The sequence below is a fragment of the Osmerus mordax genome, chromosome 5, assembly GCF_038355195.1.
Source record: "Osmerus mordax isolate fOsmMor3 chromosome 5, fOsmMor3.pri, whole genome shotgun sequence".
Lineage (NCBI taxonomy): Eukaryota > Metazoa > Chordata > Actinopteri > Osmeriformes > Osmeridae > Osmerus > Osmerus mordax.
In genome coordinates, this window is record NC_090054.1 from 16737583 (window position 1) to 16760494 (window position 22912).

Here is a 22912-nt window from a genome sequence, read left to right on the forward strand (position 1 = left end):
TGTGAAAGTAAACTATTTATTTTGACTTATTACATCATAAAATGTATAGTAGTATTTCAATTTCTTCTGTCACACAATTGTTTAAATTCTCTCAATGTTTCAGTTGGATCCATATACTGTACATTGCAGTAAATCTCAAGCAAGCTTCACCAGTTCGATAATTTAAGCTATAAAATGTAACTAGTGGTCTTAGAATCCACTAATCTGTCTAAAGAAATTCTTAATTTAAGACAAATGGCATAATACAAGTGTATTCATCATAATACAATTGACTACAAGAAATGTATAGAAAATAAAAGAATACTAACAGAAAAGCATGTATCAAATCAAAGAGCAATAAACACAATGCTGTAGGGGGGGTTTCAGATTAATTTTTGCAGGTTTATTTTCCACTCCAGCCAGTCAATTTCCTCAGTGCATATGTTCTGGCTGTATTCCCATGGTCTTGTAGATCTCTTTGAGAATAAGAAGAGCTGTGTCCTCTGACTCCCTGGAAGAATTTAAATATCATATCTCATTAATTGGGGGTTACATTTACAAGTACTTTATGTTGAGAAAGATCTTTGCTAAAAGCCGAGTTGAAGGACGATGGCAGAGGAAAATGAAACTGCCCACATACCAGTAGCACAGATGACTCTGAAGGGCGAACAGGTACTCGTTGAAGCTTTCGATTGGCTTTTCCTGTAGAACGTAGTCAATGCGATTTCCTGCGTTCAACATTCCTATCTTCACCTGTGGCTCCTCCTCCCGCAGGGGCTCCGGACTCTCTCCCATCTTGGATTCTGTGACAAACCCTAAGGGGGTATTTACAGTTTCATAATCATACACATTAACATTTATACTTCAACAATAAATGCCAACAAGGGGGTATTTTTGCCTTTGTATCAATGACACTCCACCTCAAGAGTGTCAATGAGAAAACTCACCCTGCTGCACCTGCTTCTCCTCCTCTTCTTTGATCTGATTGGCCACCATGGCTAGTTCAGCCTGTAGCTGGGCAGAAGATGTGTGAGCCCGGGCAAAGTCATTAAGCGTCTGCCAGGCACTCTTCAGGGAGCTAATGAAGCCGTGCTTCAAGTCTGAGCCCATACGAGTCAGGCTTTCCTTCAGCTCTGCAACAGACAACAGCCCCCCTTGTTAGACCCTCTTGTAACATGATGCAATGCAACTTCTGACCAGGACATGGGTCAGGAAATTCACATTCTGCAGGATTAAGGTTAAAACTGTAGTCTTTATTCTAGATGTCCATACCAAGATGAAGTCTCTTTCTCCCTTTGTGATGTGGGATGAGAACAGGCTTCAAATCCAAGTCTGGCATTATCATGGGCTCCATCCTGTATGCAACTGGGTCCAACTAAAGCAGAGGACAACTTTGTTGTTACATCAAATGTTTTTGTGATTTAGAAATACAAGTAAATGCTTTTTGACTTGGGCATGTCATGAATAAGCACAATCACATTCCTCCAAGGGAAAATAGAGTCAGACGGATTCACAAACCGGATGGTAGATGTTGAAGAATCCTTTGCACGTGGGCAGCTGGTAAGTCTCTTCGATCTTCTCCAGCCCTCGGACTGTCAGGAACATTCCTATTGGAGATCCCAAAGCAAAGAAATTCTCTGGCTCAAAGTCCAGAGAGTGGTACACCACAGATACCTATGCAGTGGAAGGGTGACAAAGATATTATTTTATAGTTATTTTCATTGCAAAGGTATAATATCATTTTACAACAATGTAAAATGTTTGTTTAAAGTGATTATTTATGCAAGAGTTGCATCAGTTTCCAATGATGTGCTAAAAGATGGGATGTGGTTTACCTGTCCAGTGCCAACTTCAAAGTAGTTGTAATCCACATGGATGGAGGAGACAGTCCCGCGCACAGGAAGCTTCATAGCGCTCGGTTCTGGGAGGGGCCCTACTTGAGAGGGCACAACCTCCTGACTGGCTACCTTTACTTCCTCCTTCTCTTGTGCTGCCTGGTGTGTGGCCAACAAGTAGGTGACAAACAGAGGTGAGGAGACATCTTCATGTTAAACTGGTTTTGGTTTGGCAGCTTCACTGAGGAGTTTTCAGAGAAGGCTGTTAAACTAACCTGCTTATTCGCTTTTTCCTTCACAAATTTGGCTATTTTCTTCCGTGGTCCCAGGGGAATGCCCATCTCTTTAAGATCATCAACTGTACACATCAGCTTCATATGAGGGGGAAAGAAATGATAAGTCAATAAATCCCAGGTGCCTTGACATTCAGTGTCCTGTCAATGCTCAATATAAGTCATGTGATTACAAGCAAGGAGGTCCTTACAAAAGACTCAATGTCTATCTTCTCCTGTTCAAAGGTACTCTGGTAGTCACATAACCCCAGGTGCTCCAGCACAGTGGAGAGATCTTCAAGCTCTTCTGACTCTTCTTTAGGAACCTCCTCCACAGCAGGTGGAACAGCAGCACTATTAGCCTGGGAGATGGGGCCAGACACCTGATTTGAGAGTAAGATGGGAAATTAAAGTTGTACTTTAATTGAATCAAACTTTGTTATCACAATTTATGAAGGTGATTATTTTTACATTGTTGGGTTTTATATGATGGTTATGAACTCTCACCTGTTGTCTGTCTACCAGGATGCCTCCATTAGAGGTGGGCATGGTTGTCATCCCTTGCAGGGGTGAGCAATTCTTCTGATTAGACAGCAAGTCAAATAGTATAAGAGAACCTGGACAGAACAAAGAAATAAAACAATATTCAATACAAATGATTCTCATTAATTTTCTAAGCCTGAATACATGTTCACACCATGACTAACCCAAGCTGTGTCCAGACACTGAAACACCTCCTTTGAAATCTGGATTTCTCTGCATGAACAGGGCATAAATCCTGTTAATCTCCTGGGCAACTGTGTCCATTATGGTCTGGCAGTAGGTTGGGCTGTTGTAGAACAATACGTCTAACAGAGTCTCGTTAGTAAAATGACGCAAGCGTCCAGTACTGGGCAGGGTGATCTTCTTTATCCTCCTGAAAGAGGAAGAATTATCATGTAGAGGGTCAAAACATGCCAATCCTGAAGGAGAATTGGTTTCACACAGTCATGAACCATGGCTCTGTGTGTCTGTCACCTGTCCACCCCTGTGGCGTCTCCATGCAGTGCTGTATGCCACTGGACAGGAAGGAACTCCACCCTGCTGATGACGTGCTCATCCTGGGCTTTCTTAAAGTGACTCTGCAACAACTTCAGGGACACACTACGGAAATCGTCCACTGACAAGACAAGAATATATGACAATGGATTTCAGAACATGATTCAATCTATAAGTATGATTTGGCTCTTGGGAATTTAAGACAACAGGTGAAAACAAACTACATACCACACTCCACCATGCTCCTGAACCTCAGATCACACACTGGACCAATACCATGGACCATGAAGACAAGATGATCCACCTGTGGCATCTCTCCTGGAATTGGCAAACACAAACATGTAGACAGTACTTTAATAGGAGGTATTTTATTCATTTTTTTATGTGTCCTTTAATTCGTAACATGTTAAATTAATGAAATAATAATAATGTAAGAAGAGTTACCATCAGGTACTTCATCATGGTCATCATCGATGCCCCTCTTGACAACTCTAGGTCTGGTCTGTCCATCCTGGGTCGTGCCCCACTCATCCGGCATAGCGGAGGGTTGAAACTGAACTATAACCTAAGAGACAGAAAGAAAGGACAACCAACGGTAACTATGGACATACAGTACTCCACTAAATTAACACAAATGTCAAAAACAACGTTAGTTACCTTAGGATTGTGCATGACAATGGTTTCCCCAGATGGGAACTCCAGCCGTCGATGCCACTGGTTGGTGGACACAGCTTTCTTATATTCTCCCTTGATAGAAGACAGATTATCACTCAAAGAAAATCACAGCAATCACCAAGTCAGGTCAGACATCTCTCAGGACAAACTTCCCACACGTGCAGCACAGCGTTCACCAGCACTTGGTATACTTAGTACTGACAAGCTTATCAGAGTTAACGTTTATGGGACAAACCTCTAGCTTGTCGCTGAACTCCTCTGAGTAAGGAATGAAGCGGCTGTCTGTGTCTCCCTTGTAGAACCAGGTGCAGCGCCGGACCTCGGTCGGCTCCTCCTCCCAGTAGACAGCAGTCCGGATGCGGTCATACAGCTGCACGTCGTAGCGACCGCCGTCCGTGCACACTATCACGCTCTCAGGGTCTGGTTGGACTGGAATCAAATTATACATTTTGGCAACTTTAGCCGGTTTAATTTGATAGGAATCCTGATGAACGCAAATGATCCAAGTCAGATTGCAGTAATATGTCATAATGTGCCTCCAAACCTGAGTTATAAATCTCCTCCAGCTGAATAGAGTCGAGGATACTAAAGGGAAGCCAAACACTTTTAGATTCCACTTGTTTGCAGAAGAACCAATGAGGCTGGACAGGCTCGTAGACGTTGTAGTTGTATTGCATCATGGGGTTGGCAGGGACTAATGCTCCAGAAGTGGTAGGGGCAAGAGGGGGCGTCTGCATCTGTGTGGTAGGAGGCTAGAGGAAAAACATCACAGATTTAGACTCAACTTGACTACAAGCATCTTCATCAGAGGCATTTACCATGCATGGCGTCAAAAAGATAAACAATGCCAACAGCTCAAAAGAGATGGATTGTCTACCTTAGAATATGTGGAGGGCATCGTTTGGAACGTTTGAGCTGGAGAGCCAAGAGAGTAGGGATTTTGTTGTGGTGGAAAAGGCTGGGACTGAACCTCTGGCCCTGCAACATAGGGCTTCGCCCTGCTACTGATGGGGTTGTGGCGGTAAGGATTGTAGCTTTGTTGACTGGGCTGGGGAGGAGGAGGGGTCACTGTGCTAGGGGGAGGAGTGTATCGTCCCATTGGGTTCTGGTAAACCCCACCACCAAACTGTGGCACAGGGTTGGTTTGAGGTGCAGGAGTTGGAACCATGGCACCACTGGGTACAGAGATTGGACCTGATGTTGATGGGGCTACTGAGAGTGCTGGGGGTGGGCATGGCTGATGCCCAATGGAGGCAAATGGGTCGCTGCTGGTGACAGTATTAGAGAAGTAGTTAAAAGTGGCAGGAGCGGGGGCATTTCCACAGGTCTGTCCAAGAAAGCTGTCTTCTTCTCCTACATCGGTTGAGTCATCTAGAAAAGAAAGACACCACACAAACGTGACATAAATTAGTTAGCTGCATGTATTTTAATTTGTCATCTCAGCACTTACATTTAACATGCACTTATAAGTTGCTCACATGTATTCTTATTACGTACAAATAATTTTCCTACTACTGGGCTACTATAATTCACACATTTCTCGGCCCTGTTCACTATCTAAGGTTACAAAGGTATTTGGATTATTAGATATGGTGAAATGACACCAAAACAGAGACAAGGTCTACTCGGAGTTAATGATAAACCAGCCATAAGCGACAACTGACCTGTCAAATGAACTGTTTTGGTTGTACAACTAGCAAGCTGACTTAGCTGCAAGCTAGGTTGCTAACTTTTGCCAATGAATAATAACCCTATTTGCCTTATCTTACCTCCTGATAACACGGCTGGACCAGTGGCCTGGCTGACAGGTATGAACGGTAGATTAAAATTAAACTCTGGTGCCGTAGTAAACAGTAAATTTGAGCTGGAATTGGCCACATTGTTGGTTTTCCTATCAGCCATTTTCATCCAAATTACACGTAGCCAAGCTTATCCCACTGCTGGGGCAGTCATTAGTTCACAACCCGGATATGGGAGGAAGGTTTCGTTCCTGCGTTGAAGTATCCACTGATTTGTAAACATGATGATAGCTCTGCTGAACTAGTACGTAGCCTAGGGCCTACTGTACACCGGTTGTGTTGAAACATACGAAAAAGCACAGTGCTGCTGCCCCTGCTGGTGTGGAGAACTATTAACACTGTGGTCGTGTCCAGAAAAGTAGCATAAAAAATCTACTAAAAGCAAATAATCGTTGGACGTTATTAGGTTGGTAATATTACATATGATACAATCTCACAAAAAATAAGGTCTAGTTCAAAAGAATCACACCCCGACTGTGCAAGATATAAAGCGGTTTCTCAGCCGGGGTAGTCAGGGTACATTTGACATGGGTGCTTCCATTCGAATATATTTTTATTGGTACAATTTTTATTTTAAATATAATGAATATTTGAATCCAACAACATGACAACCAAGGACACATAATCTTCTTTGTTATTGTGTGCTAATTTTCCTGAGCTTTTCGTGCTGAATATGATGACGTACAGTTAAAGTTTTGATGACGTACTTTTCCCGCCACAGAGTGTTCCTGCCTTGACAGTCAAAGTTGGTGTCTGACTAGCTAACTCCATAATTTTACGTTGTTGTGACACTTATTTTACCGATTAATCATACTGATTCTGCCTAATGATGCCTTCTTCTCATGACTGGATAAACAACCCAATGGGTGTTGTCGAAGGCATGTTTGGTAAGAACAAACGAAACGCTGAAAGCTAAAATTGATAGTTAGCTATATCTGGCTAGAACAGCGTGCGCTGGCTGTGCTACAGTAGTCTTCCTCTTCTCGGCTAGATTGGGGTCTGGTTCAAAAACTTTGTTAGATATGAGGATTGCAAACCAGCAAACCGTACATTATTAATTTTAGAACAATACAACTTTATTGTTGTTAGACTAGTTAGACTAGTTCTTTTTTTTTTATCACCTGCCCAGTTAGCTAGCTAGCTAGCTGTCCCACCAACACAGCAATGTTTTAAGACTGTTAGTTGGGTACTAGTAGATCGTAAACGTTTGCAAACTCTTGTCATGTTACGAAGCCAGATTGGAACACTTTCATCTTTTTATTTGGTGTGACCCTGTTCGCGTCCAGAGTGACAACGACCCTTCAAATGTTTCACTTTCCATTTAATCTGAATGCAGTGAGTGAGTTATTGTCAGTCAGTTTCCCCATTTTCACCCACCGTGAGATACCACACAGATCCTATGTTTCTATATTTGTGACCATATCATTTTTGTTATTTTTCAGCCCAGAGAAACTCAAACCCCCAATGGGGATCAAAAGTTGTGGAGTACTTCAAAGACAAGCTGAAAGAAAAAGAGGCCCATACCTGGGTAATGTCATGTCTAACACAAATGTTATTGTTTTCAACCAGATTAACATGCCATTGAATTTGCTGTTCATTACAAATATTTAATAGCTATGTCTACCTTTTTAACTATTGTAACATGTTACTATCCATTTCTAATGCCTCCATATAGGTTCCCTCATTGAACGATGTCCCTCTGCATTACCTGAAACCTGACAGTCTGGTGAAATTCCGTTGTTTAATCCAAGACATGTTTGATCCAGAGTTCTACATGGGGGTGTATGAGACTGTTGAGCCCTCTAACAATGCTAAAGTAAGTATTTCTGACAGTTCTGTTTCTAGAGTAACTACGTCAACATGAGATGCATTGCTGACAAAAAATGACTTGCATTACTGTAGGTAATTGAAATGAACATGCAAGACATATTTTACATGAACATTTTTTTACTTCAGGTTTTGAAATGTGGGAAGTATAAAGATGTTACAGAGTGTGGGGTAAGTCTATTATACTATTATACAATGACATTGTACTGCTTTGTTATAATATTACATGTAATACAACAATGTGATGCTATTGTTTTATACGACATAGTACCTGTTGACTTAAAATACTAAAATGACTTTCTGTACCTGTGCTGTGTGTTTTAAAGGTGGATTTGAATTCTAGAAACACTGTGACTTCCGAGAGACAGACCTTCTATTGTGTTCCTGTTCCAGGAGAAAGCCAATGGGCAAAAGATATATCCTTTCGATTTAATGTAATCAAAATCACTTCCTAAATTGTGTGTTTATTTTACAGGTGATTGATTATTTGTTACGAATTGCTAGGTGGCCATTATATTGAGTTTCCCTTAACTGTCACACAGTTATGCCTGCTCTAGCCAAGCAAGAGTGGTCCCTTCCACCTCTTACGTCCCCAGCAGACAGAAGCGCAGCTACGAAGAGGATGATGACATGGACACACAACCCCAGAAGCAAAGAGAATTACACATTGGTACAGGATTTTAAAGCATACATTGAGATGAAGATTTACTAGGTACTTTATCACCGAAGAAGACCGTTTGACTCGTGTGAACGCGGTCTCCATTCCTTCTGCAGAGCACCATGGCAGCGGGGATTCCAAAAGGCAGGAGACCGAGGCCCCTTCCAGCCAAACCACAACCCCGTCAGACTGCTCCTCCCATCTGGATCTCAACTTCCCGTTGCCAGGGGAGAGGGGCCCAGCCTGTCTAGTGAAGGTAGTACATCTCCCTGTAGGGTCCTGTCGACACTTTCTCCCCGGTGTTTCTGTTGCCCAGGCAACAAATTCACATCTGTATTTATGTGGTACTACTCATGGACTTCCAGGTCTACGAGGAGTCGGACAGCTTCAAACTGAATGACACAATTGAGATTTATGGGATCCTCTCCATGAGTCCTGTCCTGAGCGGGGTGGCAGAGGAAAAGTAAGGGTCTTCTTTTAGAGTACATCCCTTTCCCCACACAGTTCTTCTGTCGTGTGTATATTTTGTGTTTGTTGTATTTATGTTGCACGTCGCTGTTTCTAAAAAGAGACCTGGCCTCATCGTTGCTGGACCCTGTGGAGAGTATGGAGACCGTAGAGGAGCAGAGAGCCCACAGCCCACCTGCATCACTAGTGCCTCGCCTCCACATGCTCTTTGCCAAACGTCTGCAACACAACAACCCTCTGCTGCCCTCTGCACCTCTGGAAGACAACAGCACAGGTAAGACCACCCAACTAGTTAGCATATCAATTGTCTATTTATTTATTTTTGCTATAGGGTAAAAACGTAGATGCATGTAGCCGTAATGTGTCAGGTCTGATTAAGTCTTCGTGTCTCTTTCAGTTTTCTCATCGTTCCTAAGCGAGATAACCTCGGTGAGAGCTGATCTGCTGGCATACTTGACTCACATTCTCCTGGGAGATGGACTGGCCGCAGAGTACCTCATACTGCACCTCATATCCAGTGTGTGAGTGGACCAGGCCATCTTTAATCCTTATTCATGTGTATCCTCCACAACCATAGACTTTGTATATTCTTTTACCCCAAAGCTAAATGTTCTTCATATTGGTTTCTTATTAGGTATAGCAGGCGGGATGTTCTTCCTCTGGGAAAATTCAGCCTGAATCTGAGTGGCTGTCCAACCACCTCCCCGTACACAGAGAAATTGTATACAATCATCCAACAGCTCGTCCCTTGTGTGAGTCAACATCCGTTGTTTCTTCTGTTAGTTTGGTCTTCCAAATCAGTGTGCGTTAATGTATTTTGTTCTTCCATTCCATCCCCTCGGCAGTCGTATCGGTTAGGTATGAGCCTACAGAACATGAACAGCCTGCGACTGGTGCCCAGGAAAGACTATGTGGCCAACAGGCTGGTGAGTGGAGCACTGCAGTTGTCAAACAACACCTCCCTCTTCCTTGATGAGACGCAGCTGGAGCAGGGGCAACTCGACACCTCAGGTGAGCGCTCCGGGATCCGTGGGTCGCCACTGGGGAGCAGATGCGTTGAAATCTTTCTGAAACGCACTCTGATTTACATCATATAGAGGTGGCATTAGGAATGCACATGGAGTGCCTTTTTTTGTTGTTGCTTGTTTGCTAATGGCGGTGTTTGAACATTAACTTCGGTGTCATTTAAACATTGCTAATATTTTTATATTGACTTTTGTATGTCCTGCTGTAGGTGTACGCAACGTCACTGCCCTTGGGAACCTAATATCCTGGCAGAAGGTTGATTATGACTTCAACTACCACCAGATGGAATTCCCCTGCAATATTAACGTGCTCATCTCGTCAGAGGGACGCTCACTGCTACCGGTGAGAACATGGGGGCCTGTGAACACAAGAGGGCGCAGGATGGCGACACCCTTGCAAAGTAGAGTCAGAGTTCGGTTTCAGCCAGGGCTCTCAGGAGACTGACACTCACAGTGGGTTGTTTCCATTCAGTGTCATGCTGCTGTCTCACTTCCCATTGGTCCCCGGTAGCTGTCCGCGTGGTCTGGCTTTAGACTTGCCTTCACTTTGTTGCGAACAGCCTGAGGAATGCGGCGTGTGCTATTCCTGTGTGCTGGTCTAATGTGTTGCCATGGGCGCAGCTGTGCTGTAGGGACAATCCAGGGAGAGGCGTCAGAATAGGCCGCCTGTTTGGCTGCAGTGAAGGACAGTGTGGAATAAAGAGGTCTCAGGGCAGATCAAAAGTTCAGATCCCCTTGGCATAAGTATATGAAACAGGATCCAAATCGTATACAGACACATTGTTGACACAGTAGCTGCCGTAGTTAGTAACTCAATTTAGAAAACGTACTTCTGAAAGAGACAGACTGTACCACACTGGACCACTATGTTGCTTGAGTTTATTTATATTTCTCTTTTGCTCCTCTGGTTGCCATGTAAACCCCCCTCCAACAGTCGGACTGCCAGGTGCATCTACAACCCCAGGTGACTCCATCCAACATGGAGGAGTACTTCAGTACCTTCCTGTTGGCTCAGATGTCGTCCCAGCTCAACAGGTACCGTGTGTACCTGACTGTGGCTCGAACCCTGGATTACAGCATCTCTGATGAGGTCACCAAGGTGAAACACTGTGCATAGTGATCTAGAAGGAGTAACATGGTCACTACTCGTACATATGCATGTTGTTAATCTTTCTACTGATCTTGCGTTGCCCAGGCAGTCGAGGATGACTTTGTGGACATGCGTAAAGATGACCCTCAGAGTATCTCTGCTGAGGACCTGCACAGGCTGCTTGTTGTGGCAAGGTGGGATTACTCAACATTTGTCAAATGTTTGGATTTAGAATAGTAATGGTAAAAGACGATTTTCAGAAGTCACAATCAAAGGATGTTGCAGCTTTTAATGAGCAGGTTTTGTTTTAAAGTAGCTCACTCTGGTCAATGTTCTTCAGGTTGCTATCTCTCAGTTTGGGACAGACCACCCTTTCAAGAGACTGCTGGATGAGAGCCAAGCACTTAGAGGTGCTCCGAACAAGTAGGACTGAACAGCAGAAGAGTGTCAATGGCAACGAGCCTTAATCTGGAGTAACATTTTGATACAAAGAACAAAATCTTGCAATAAACTTGTTTTTTTTCCATGTATAAGATGGTTATTGGTCTCTTTGAAAATATGTATTTTGATGTACCTGTGAGATGATTTGATGAAAATGATCTTTGTAGAGGTAGAGCTTTCAACTCCATATGCATAACACCTTGTTTATATTTCTTTACAGTATGCTTTGGCCTTACATTTGACAAAGTGCTTAGATATGGGGTGACCTGAAACTATAGGAAAAATATGCAGTTTCATGTATAAAAAAAAAGAGAAAGATGCTCTACCTAGCCAGTGATAACTTGATATCTCAATGCTCCATAACAGGATGTGAAAAGTAAAACAGGAAGCTCATCATTGCAACCCCCCTAGACCATAACATGCACTTACATTCGATGTTTTGGAAAGGAAAAAAGCTTCACAGGTGTGAATAAGAATAAATAGTATTTTATTATTCAATAAAAGTTTAGTACAACATGAGAACATGACGATAGTTATTTGGTAGGTGAACTACAACCACAGACGTTTAGACAACATGATACTATGTTGGAAAATGTGCTTAAATGCTGTGCAATCATGTGTAAAGCTTAATGACAATGACAAACATAACTGTACATTATCTATGAGCAGGATCCACATTGGTAAAAGGTGAGGTAAACCATTGATGCAAAATTAGATGTGGTTTCAAAAGCACTTGGTGTAAAAACAAAAGACGCAAACCAAAACCCTCCGAGAATAGAACATACTGTATAAAAGGTGTATTCCTTTTGCATATGGAAAAAAAGAAATATACCCCTCTTCCAACATCACAATCCCTATCTTAAAAGGAATGTTTTATAATTAAGACTTGATTTATTTTTACAGTATGTACCTAATTCTAGTAACAATAGTTTATACTCTGATTTGAGAACTGACCCAGTGCATGCATTCCTGAATAGAATAAAACAAGAACTCTTTCCAAAGTAATGTAACTATTGCGCTATACCCATCATATTAAACCTTTGGCAGTGCCAGACAAGTTCAGCAGGTTTCAGAAACTGAGGAGCCAGACAATGTGCGATTTAGCACCATACCGGACATGCTACAGTCTCTAACATTTACCTCAAGAACAGTTTAGAATGCAGCTATCCCAGCCTCGACATGGTGGTACGATAGCTACTGTACACAGCTAACTGCTGAAAAGAGAGGCATTATCTGTATATAAAAACAAAAAAGGTGCAGAGTAGTTACACTATCTTGGGATATTCCTGATTAGATATTAGGACAACTCTGATACACAATATTATTATATTCGTTTTAGGGCATTATCAGTATATGGACACAACAAGAGGTCCTGTTAAAAGTTTAATTAAATTAGCACTTACCTTTCTTAAATCAATCCTGCTGGTGTGAACCTTTAACAACCCTGAATCTGCCTCTAAATTGGACCAACCACCAAAAGGTTTGTACTACAACAATTAGACAGAGCAAAGCAATGTTTTTGGGAGTCAAAAAGCCATGTTACATCTTATATGTACAGTTTTGTTTTTACACTTGCAGACCTATTAGAAAGGACTCACACCAAATCCCCTCCACTCAACAAACATGTTCACACAACAGCACACCACACACGCACCTTCCTGTATTCCTTACAGTCTTGATCATTTTTGAGCATGTCATTTACATGTATGGCTGGAGAACGGAATATCCCAAGTTAAAGCACACAATACTATGAACAGGAACTCATGTACAGTACATATGCAGATGAAACAAACAATATAACTATTTTTAAAAGGTGAATTCCTTTTAAAAAGGTAGATTTGCCATACTGCAAATACCTGATATACAACATCTCCCGCTTATATTTCCTGTTAAGGCAAGTATGCTTTAGATTCAGGGAGTGTATAAAGCATCGAACAGTGTTAGGACGAGCCAATTGCATATATTTAATATGCGACTGTCTCCTCTTCCTTAAACACATGACTGTATAATTCTGGACTATTTGAGTGCTTGACGGTCAAATATAGCATCAGAGATAGTGCAAACATTTCAATCAAATAGGTTCCATGAACAAACCCAACAAGGATTTCTGTGGTTATCTATATAGAGCTGACATTGAGAGTATTGGGGTTAGAACTGGGGTTTCGTATCAATAAAAAGGAATAATACCTCTTTACCGTAAGCACAAATACAGCATCCACTCAGGCTGCATCACTATGATCAAAAACCAAAGAACCCATGTCCATAAATATGTTTGTCAATGGATATATGCTACTCAGGGAACAGATATAGATACTTACAATACATACAATACTTACTGTACATATCAAACAGTATACCTAACTTACTGAACTAATGTTGTAATTCATTCTTGAATGGTATGTTTCCTACATTGGGAAGGATTACACTTGACAATATCCATTTTACTATTCAGTATCCTGTTTGTTTTCTTAGTAGGGTAATATCAAACATTAAGCTGCCCTTCTGAAATATATATACGAATTTGGTCAGACTTTTCTACTAGTTTTAACAGAGCTATAACTATGCCTATATCACAAAAGCCAATAGGTGCATTGCACATAATGGGATTGCATACTTTACAAATTAAGAACTCGTCTCTCAACATATGCTTGAAATAATCTGCTTCGACTAACTCAGTTCAAACTGACAGGCTAGCATGCGAATGTATTGGGGAAACCAATTCAAAGGACTTTGAAGGACATTGTCATATTAAGTTATGGGACTTATTAACACAAGACTCTGTAAACATTGGTCATATGTACTACAGGGGAATTGGGGTTCTTAGCATACCGGTGGGCCCCTTGTGCAAGCATATGCTACTGCTACTGTACTGTAAATCACATACAACAAAAAAAAGAACTGCTAGAGGCTACAAGGGAAGCGCTAGATCTGGATGATCCGGGTCTGGCACTGTGTAAACATTGCCTTCAGCTCATTTTCTTGGGTCTCATTGACAGCCTCCGGCTCAGGGCTCTTCTGGACCTTTGCCACAGCAAAGTTGATGCCTTGGGTTAGTCCAGCCTGGGTAAGGCTGGCCACCTGCACCATGGAGCTCTTGATCTTGGCAAAGGGGGACACCACCCGACTGCCATTGCTGTCAGCAGGCGAAGGGCCCAAGCTGCCTTCCAGATGTGAGCCCAGGCTCCTCTGGGAGCCACCCGAGGCAGCAGAGTTGGGCTTCTGGACAGTCAGGTGGTTGGGGCCAGAAGCAGGGGGCTGCACGTCAAGTTGGGACGGCCTGGGAAGCTGGGGCTCCTGCTGCTGGTTGTGGCCTGGCTGCCCCTGTGGGGCCCCAGGGGCCTTACTGTGTGGAGGCACCAGTGGGTTCTGTGTAGGTGCCACGACTACATGCTCCTCTCCAAATACCTCGACAGGCTTGGTCTGAGCATCCTGTACAAACTGGTGGCAGTAGGCATCGATTGGGGTCCCAAAGTCAATGAGAATAGCCTCCTCAGCTTCTGAAGCAGCTCCGGGGGACTGGTCGTCAGGACTAGTTTTAGCCTCCTGCTTACTGTCACAACCTGTGACCCTGATAACGGAGGGGACATTGAGCTCCACACTGCCAATGGACTGGGAACGGCTGCCTAAGCGTGGGGCTGATGCTACAATGCCACAGCTGGGCAACACATAGTCCACATTCTCCAAGGAGCCGAGGGGCGGCGGATGCTCCGGGTCCGAGTTATAAGAGTCGGAGTCTGAGGAGATCTCAGAGTGGTCGTCACACATGTTCTTGAGCGCTCCAGTACCAGGGTTGCTGTCCGACGTCTCCAGACTACTGTCGGACTTCCAAAGGTTCACATGCATAGTAGGCTTCAAGAAGTTGACCTTGACATCAGGCTTGGAGAATGTGCCCAGCCTGCCGAGGGCCCTGGTCTGCTTCACCTTCTGGTTGAGGGAGGAGAACTTGTTGAGCAGGAAGCTTTTGCCCTGAGCTAGACCAGAGCTGCCCAGGACTTGGTCGGTAGTTTTTGTCTGCATACCCATGATGTCCTCATGAGGTTTACTGTGCCGCCTGAAACAAATCAAGTTACAGTTTTAAGCTAGCATCATAGACCCAACTTGTGAAAATGATTAAATCAGCCAATGGAGATCAATTTACAGTGTACTGTAGGTATGACGTGATTATATAAGAGGTTACAAATCACCTCTCCAGTTTCTTTTCAACCACCTGAAGGTCAAGTCCAATTGCTTCTTTAGTTATACGAAGCATCTCAGCTATGCACTGCAATGTGTCTGAAAGAGTACCAAAAGGAAAGCGACAATGAGTCAAAACTGAATCTTTATCATGCATGTTACTCATCGTAGTCCGGTGTCTAAAATCATCTCCACTTTACCTTTCCCGTCGTCTTCAGGGTTCCGTGTGACTGCCCTCAGTGTGTGGAAGTACCCGCTTGTCTCTTCGTTCCTGTAGTGCAGGCGCATACAGCAGAACTTCGGCTTCCCAAACAGAGTGGGCTCTGGGCCTGCAAGAAAATACGGGAGCCAAAGTTGTAATGGCTGTATCGATAGTCCGAAAAAGAAAACCATAACAAAAAATGGAGTGACGTGGTCTGATTGTCCTGGTCTCCAGAACACTGGAGCCTAGGCTCCTCTCTGGGAACCAACTTCTAGGTATCATGGCACCATCTTTACCTATTTCAATCTTTTCCAATCCTTCTAAGTTGAGGCGCTGGTACTGGTTCACTTTGTCTGCTTCATCATCATAGCTGTAATGAAGCAAATTAACACAAATCTAAGTCACTAAGAAAGACAACAATGGTTGACAAAAGTACATTTATGAATATATTTAACTTACTAAGCGACATAATAAGCATTGTTGGATAGCAGAAGAAGAACATCCTGATCTTTGTTGGTGGCATCGATGAGACTGAAAACCAGAGGAACAGATTATGGTAAATATTCCCACATAAATGGTACAGATGAAGTCAACACTTTGAATGCAGATTCTACATCGTCGCTTACAGATTCGGTGGGGGTGAGCTATCATGTTGCTGACGGACAGCTACACTGACCTCATGTCGCAGTCGACGAGGGCCCAGCCCCCATGGAACTTCTCGTCGTCAGGCAGCAGCAGCTGCATGTAGGTCTGCAGCAGGAGGCTGACCTGCTCCTGAGCTCCCCTCTGGTTCTCCTTCTCCTTCTCCTCGTGCTCCTTCTCCTTGCTGAAGATGGAGTACAGGTCCTCGGTTACTGGTAACCCCATCATCAGATCTGCAGGCAGAGAAGCACAAGACAGGTTGATGAGAAGATGTTTTGTTGAGGAGGGTTAATCGAGTTGTTACACAGTGGGAGTTGTATGTATATTTGCCCTTACCAATGACTGCTTGTCTGTATGCATCCCTGAAGCGGTTTAGATAGTAGCGGTTAGCCGAGTTCACCCCATCTTTCATCACACCAGCTAGCTTTCTCTCCCCCGTCCTGGTAAAGTCCCCCTTTAGAGGATTATAGAAATGATGTTGATGAGCATCCTTGGAATTTTGGAAGTTACATTGACAATCCTTGGAAAAACAACTCTGACCCTGCTAAAATGGATCATTTCCAAGGTGTCAATAAAACATTCCCTTAATATCTTATCTGTACAGGTTCCACTATAATTGCATCAGATTACTCCCTAATTCTGTTACCTTGAGGGCAGCAGTGCCGGCATACTGTCTGCTGATGGTGTCTCCGTTGTTGGCCCACATGACCTGGTAAATCCTGTAACACTTGAGGGGCAGGGGCTGCTCTGGAGGCATCACACCCAGTTTCTTGAGCTAATTGGACCAAGAGAGATAAACACAGGCACAGTGTCAAAGGCACAGAGTTGAATATTTCACTCAGAACATCCCTCAGGTCTCCATGTTAGATGTCCGATATAATCTCACCTGTTGTTCCATCACTGCACGGGCAATTGCCGCCTGGACCACATTGGTCCTGTCCAGGCAATCCATACAGTTGACCCTGAAGATGCCCTCTTGCTTGCAGATGACTCCTGCCTGGTCCACCCTAGGAGAGGAATAAGAACATTCAGTCAGATGAGGAGCTTCAGATCACCCAAATGGGGAATTATCATCTCATCTTTCTATGGAGTGATGTTTCTAATACACTTACCAGCCCCATCTCATGTCTATGATTAAATCAGAGATGGCATCTGTCAATGTTTGCACGTTTTCAAACTTCATACCTCGACTGAGTAGAAAAAAAACACATGAAAACTGCTCATTAAAGGAGTTCACACAACATTCATAGTGAAATTCATACTTTATATTTAGAATTATAACTTCCTTTTTCAAGGCATCGTTACTGCGGTCCAGAGTTGTTTCAGTGTGAATGTGCTGGGGATTTCTTACCAGTGCTCATGGAAGTCAAAAGAGACGTATGTGAGGTTAGGGTTGTTGTATAGCAGAACTTGTTTGAGATATGCATCGCCAATTATCTTCTCACGTCCGCTTTGGTCCACTAAATTAACTATGACCTGCAAAGATCAAGAAATAAATACAGTTATCAAACTATCTTTACATCATTAGCGAGTGCAATTGCCAAATCAATTTCTTCAGACGCATCTCACCTGCTTCTGGTAAAGCCTGAGCTGTTCGTCAAAGTGAGCAGCAAAGTAAGGAATTGTCTCCTTCTCGCCTGAAAGGTCAGACAAACTTAATAAGCATCACTTGCAGACAAAATGACAAAGCAAAAACCATGTGTATAATCTCTAGAGTCATGTTTCATAGCGTAATGCTGAGGACAGTAAGGTGTAGAGGATCTAGTAGGTCATATTGACCTTTCTCCAGTCGAGGCCTGGGGTTGTAGCGGTAGCCTGCTTGGCTCCAGAACACAGGCACAGATCCACGGCTCTGGACGAAGGACAGAGTGTGACTGTGCACATGGATCAGCTGCTCGGTCTCCACGAAATTAGCCACGTGACCGTCTGTGTCCACACCTCTCCGTTTGTAGCGCATCCCTGTGGGAGAAGTAACAGATGTTACTGTGGACCGTACAGAACAGGTTACACTTTTAATTTGAGTAAGCTAAAGAGAAAATAGAATAGATATATCTGTTATATAATGGATCAAACTCTTTCATCAGGGGAAACATGTTTTTTTCAACCAAATTAGATTCACTTCCAAGACCATGCTGACATGCTGTGTCCATGACTCTACCTGCGCGATGGCGGCTACGTCGGGAGATGAGAGCGACAGTGAATCGAGGGTGAATGTCATCCACGCAGGTGAGCTCTTGAGGTGGGGTCTCCGGGCTGCTCCTCTCCTCGTCTGAACTGTCATTGTAGTTCACCACCAGCTCCTCCACCTGCACAAACCCCTGGATGATGGGCATCACCCAGAAGTCCACTTCTGGGACCTGCAACACCATAAGTATTTCATAGAAATAAACTCTAAAAACTCTTTTAAAACTCTATTTTTAAAAACTAAAGTTGTTTCCCCCCCCAATGACATTTTTCCTACAACACAAAGAATATGGGTAAATCAATAAAATAATGTAATTTGACATAGATTCGGGAGGACAAGTCTATCAATTTGTGGTCAGAAACTGGTCAATAATGCAATGTGAAAGCACAGTCATTTGTCTGTGATGGTTTTGTGTCCCAGGGCATTTTCAAATGTTCAGATAGACATTTCTAGATTGGCAGGAGCTCTAACTGCCCCTGTAACTCATCATGACCATCTGCCCTCACATGCCTGACTGTTTTCACACATTTCTGTTTACAAACCAAGCAACATCACTTGTCCATGGCAACTCAGAAACAAATGTTACTATACAACGCATCAATACCATGAAAATGTTTGTGAAAATGCAATTACCTGGAGGTCGATAAGCTCCTGGATCATGTGTTTGTTCCAGAAAAATCGGTCATCCACCTAGCAGAAGAGAATAAATAGAATCAGCTACAGACATGTTTGATGAGTCATTGGGGCGGGGTTTTATTTTGTGCTACTTCTCTTTTCAGCAGTCCCTGACCTGTTTCCATAATGGCAGGTTGGATTTGTCTGAGTCTCCCTGTCGCTGTACAGTGTTTGTAAGGTCATAGGTCCTGCTGTAGTAAAAGGAGTCGGAGTCCATGAAGACCTTGTAGAGCTCATCCAGGAGCCGCCTCTCCAGACGCTCCTTCTCCTTGTTTTCCTTCACCTGTAAGGCAGGGGAATACTGGGTGGGAAAGGGTGGGCAAAAATTTGGCATGGATGGGCAATGTTCAAAAAGAAAAGCTGGTAATTTCGAAAAGCAACATACACGGGAAAAGCAAAAAAGGTAGACTGAACATATTTTACCAAACACAAGATGTAATACATATATTATATATAATATTGGAAACTACAATTACCTTCTTCTTAATGGGCTGACCAACATTGGACTTGATTTGACTCAGAGTTTTCATCAGGAATTTGGACTCATCTGGAGACTGGGCAAGTTTTTCTGGCTTGTCGATTCCAAAGTGATGTTTCTTGCAAAGCTAAAAGACAAGTGTGCATTTTCCAAGAAAATGTCAGCAAGTTATTATGTTGCCTCATGGGAAATAAAGGTAATCTGTAACTAATATCCAAGTTTGACATTTGTTTTATTATAAATATATTCCTCTATATAGTGTGAACTATAATAAACGTATGGAGAATCCCAGGAGGGACATTCCTGTGAATTCACAATGCATAAGCTCGTCTATGAATACTACATGAATTGGATTAATTTATTGCTACACGCAACATAAATACAGTAAAAACATTAGTACATTTATACATATTTTACTAACTACCACATCGGCTACTGGACACCTATCCAAGACTGCGATATCCTTTGATGTTGTGAGTAGAACGTGTAGGTTCTATAACATACCCGAAAATGACTAGGCTACACTACACATCTTTTCTCTGGAATAGCATTACTTACTTGAAAATCACTTCTTAATCCATGAAGCTCACCTGTAAGACTGACATCTTAGTCATACTCTGATTCCTATCAGATCATTTGGCAAAACATGGACTAGTCCCTGACAATTCTCCCAGATAAAGGGACTGAAGGAAATGGGAAACAGTTCTGAAGCCAAATTCATTCACACCAGTGTCTATTATCAGAGACAATTCGCTGTAAATATAACTGACATGGTATACACGGGTTAGGACCAATCAAAACAGTACAAGCTGATCAATGTTTAAAGTATGTATTCTACTCCATAAATCTCCCACACATAGTTGGAGATGTAATCACTTTGGCTCACCTCAAGTTCAAGATCCAGGGGCTCTTCCTCAGACAGAGGAATGACAGCTATCTTTATGATCTTGTAGACTTTGTGGTTTCCTGGCAACTGGCCAACCAGGGCTTTCTGGCGGATTAGTACCAGACCCAGAGGAAGATCTGACAACAGGATTTGGGAGAGAAATGAGTCATGGTCCCACACATGAAGTTCCATGCATTCCACAGGGTGACTTCACCAGCTGGTCAATTAGTTTCCATTTGGCGAGTTGTGCACTCAAAACTTGGGTCAGTTACATTGTCTACCAAAAACAATTCATTTCAAAATTAACACTCTTTGTTAGAATAACATTTACAACAGGAAGCACATGAAACAATCACGAAAATTAACATTTAAAGATAAGTCTGCCTCCTTGCCTAAAAACTAGACTTTGACTGCTCCAGCTATAGTCCTACATTGATCTGAAAGTAGGCCTATATCACTCACTGGCACATCCATGTTCCAAATACAGTTAGAGTATCTCACTTACCTGTGTGAAGCTGTATTTTTCCAATGATGCCCTCCACCAGGCCCAAGCAAACCGGGTTCCAGGCCAACAACAGGTCTGTTGCTGAAATTAAGAAATAGAACCATCTTTCTAATTTAAGAACAATAATGGAATAACTTTTCTAATTACTATTCATGTGGGAAAAAACCCGCTAATGACAAATGATTGATGGTTAATTGAGTAGTATTATAAATTGAGTCAACAGGATAGACTGGACTTTGACACCCTATCACTATCTGATGCTCAGATGCTCAGTACCTTGCCTATGAAAATGTTGATTCATAATGTGTTTAAAGAAACAATGTCAGGGATGTGTGCCAACATGCAGGAGTGGGAAACTATGTGAGTGAGGGTGTAGAACATTTCTGTAGGCAACCTCAGACAATAGGCTAACTCTTCCTGTTCCATGGAACTAGAGAACTGAATGTACAAGACAGGTCTTGGCTTTGGAACCCTATCAGGGAGGGGGCTCAGGGTCTGGGAGTACATGGTCTGAGAAAATACCCCACATAACCCACTTTGTATATGTTACAGATACAGCTGGGGGCAACATAACGACATAGCTGCCTGTTGAATACGTGTATAATATAGTGGAAATTCCTCTAGCGCTACCTAGGCCCAGTGTGAGGGAGTAGTGGAAATCCTTTTCCAATTAAATAATGGAACAGTGGTGCAACCCAAACCTGTTCAGGCTGGCTGCACACCCATGTGACTCCAGCCCACAGCTAGCCAACAGGGTAACTCATTCATACAGTCAGAGAGCTCCCTAGCCAACTGCTTTTGCTCACAACAAAAATACTAGCTTTACTAGTACAGTTGGCTGTGCCCAGAATTTCGTCAAGCTTAGTGCCTGGTACAGTCAGGAAAATGGGAAGGCCTTTCAAGCACTGATTTATCCTCTTTGTCAGCAGCACAAGAAAACATTTATCCTTACACGATCACCAGCAAGACATAGGTTGACTTGTTATTTGACGGTTATATGACTGCATCCTAGTTATTGTTTACAGGTAACTGATCTACTGAAACATACAAATCAGCTAAACGAGCTAAGATGGGAAATCTACCCTCGGTCCTAACCTGTAACGTAACACTTCATGTTCTTACAAGTTATCAATTACACTGTTACAAGCTGCTCAGCAGCGGATGAGTATGTTCGTGGATAATTTCGGCATTAGTGTATGCTCTTTGAAAACACAAATAGAAAGGGGGTTTACTTCCAGTAAACGGGAACATCATTTCTCGATGGTCGCATGTTATCAACAGTATTTGAATACAGTTAGACGGCAGCAAGTTGTACTTACCCGGTCTGACATTCATGGTCCCATCTTTTCGGCTACACCACAGAGCATGATCACCACTTTGAAGAATGTAATGGTCTTTAGCCTGAAACAGCTCCATTATGTCATAGAACGGTAATTATTTGCTAAAGCAAACGTTAGCTAGCTAGCTAGTCCAACTCGCGTAGCAAGGAAATGTTTGAGGGATAGTCCAGGCTCCCCAGCGGCCAGGTGAGGTCTCAATACTAACAAGAAGCTAGAGCTAGCTGTCTAGTTTTTATGTTATTGTTATCCTGCCACTGGGTATCTACAACTATCTGGCTACGTTTGCTTTGGTTTTTTATATATCTGGTTTAGTATTCCATTCCAATGACATGTCGTTGTAAGTACACGACTTCAGTTCTTCAATGTGGGAAAATGCCAGTCGCTAGCTAACCATTTCCAAGTCGACCGACCGACTGTCAATTTCCTGCAGAAACAATCACACGTGATCACAGTCGTCATTCATGCTAATGTTCCACTTCCAGGCGATCCAAGCTCCTTTCTCACGCTGACTCCAACACACACTGGTACAGCCATCGAGACATATCCAGAATTCTGAACATTTGCATTATGCATATTTACTGTTTCTCGCTGAACAGCCAGGACTGTCTAGGTAGTATAGGTAAAATAATCAAATGTCTAGATAGGTTGTGTCATAAGAGGGGAAATTATGTGCAGTTAGTAAGCCATGTTATGTTGATGCACTTAATGAATGCAGTGCT

The 22912-nt window shown here is 42.9% G+C and overlaps 3 protein-coding genes across 5 annotated transcripts; 1 reads left to right on the forward strand and 2 right to left on the reverse strand.

Annotated features, from left to right (window-relative positions):
* Nucleotides 1-2: 2 nt before the first annotated feature.
* Nucleotides 3-5716, reverse strand: sec23ip (SEC23 interacting protein). Its single transcript, XM_067236194.1, has 18 exons — nt 5569-5716; nt 4677-5170; nt 4344-4551; nt 4035-4228; nt 3782-3871; nt 3569-3689; nt 3353-3442; nt 3104-3245; nt 2794-3002; nt 2594-2703; nt 2299-2469; nt 2090-2185; nt 1815-1973; nt 1498-1653; nt 1252-1354; nt 927-1112; nt 620-794; nt 3-490 (listed from the first exon to the last, which is right to left on the reverse strand). Exons 1-18 carry the CDS (start codon nt 5705-5707, stop codon nt 412-414), a joined length of 2922 nt encoding a protein of 973 aa, XP_067092295.1. The 5' UTR covers nt 5708-5716; the 3' UTR covers nt 3-411.
* Nucleotides 5717-6343: 627 nt separating this feature from the next.
* On the forward strand, nt 6344-11986 carry mcmbp (minichromosome maintenance complex binding protein). Of its 2 annotated transcripts, none has more exons than XM_067236235.1 (16): nt 6344-6485; nt 7041-7126; nt 7274-7414; nt 7555-7596; nt 7752-7841; nt 7966-8095; nt 8200-8339; nt 8449-8546; nt 8653-8825; nt 8949-9072; nt 9186-9303; nt 9397-9562; nt 9786-9919; nt 10511-10675; nt 10772-10860; nt 11007-11986. In XM_067236235.1, exons 1-16 carry the CDS (start codon nt 6425-6427, stop codon nt 11131-11133), a joined length of 1884 nt encoding a protein of 627 aa, XP_067092336.1. In that variant the 5' UTR covers nt 6344-6424; the 3' UTR covers nt 11134-11986. The 2 variants fall into 2 exon arrangements, with proteins under 2 accessions (XP_067092336.1, XP_067092337.1); XM_067236236.1 differs by lacking the exon at nt 6344-6485 and adding an exon at nt 6890-6933.
* Nucleotides 11987-12234: 248 nt separating this feature from the next.
* inpp5f (inositol polyphosphate-5-phosphatase F) lies at nt 12235-22587 on the reverse strand. Of its 2 annotated transcripts, none has more exons than XM_067236234.1 (20): nt 22173-22587; nt 20854-20934; nt 20349-20485; nt 19461-19589; nt 19100-19267; nt 18943-18999; nt 18283-18481; nt 17904-18083; nt 17694-17761; nt 17476-17600; nt 17237-17314; nt 17011-17131; nt 16771-16899; nt 16461-16578; nt 16159-16357; nt 15942-16013; nt 15779-15852; nt 15481-15609; nt 15292-15379; nt 12235-15158 (listed from the first exon to the last, which is right to left on the reverse strand). In XM_067236234.1, the coding sequence occupies exons 1-20, from the start codon at nt 22267-22269 to the stop codon at nt 14030-14032; spliced, it is 3378 nt and encodes a 1125-aa protein (XP_067092335.1). In that variant the 5' UTR covers nt 22270-22587; the 3' UTR covers nt 12235-14029. The 2 variants fall into 2 exon arrangements, with proteins under 2 accessions (XP_067092335.1, XP_067092334.1); XM_067236233.1 differs by having other exon boundaries at nt 19100-19285.
* Between the last annotated feature and the right edge of the window lie 325 nt (nt 22588-22912).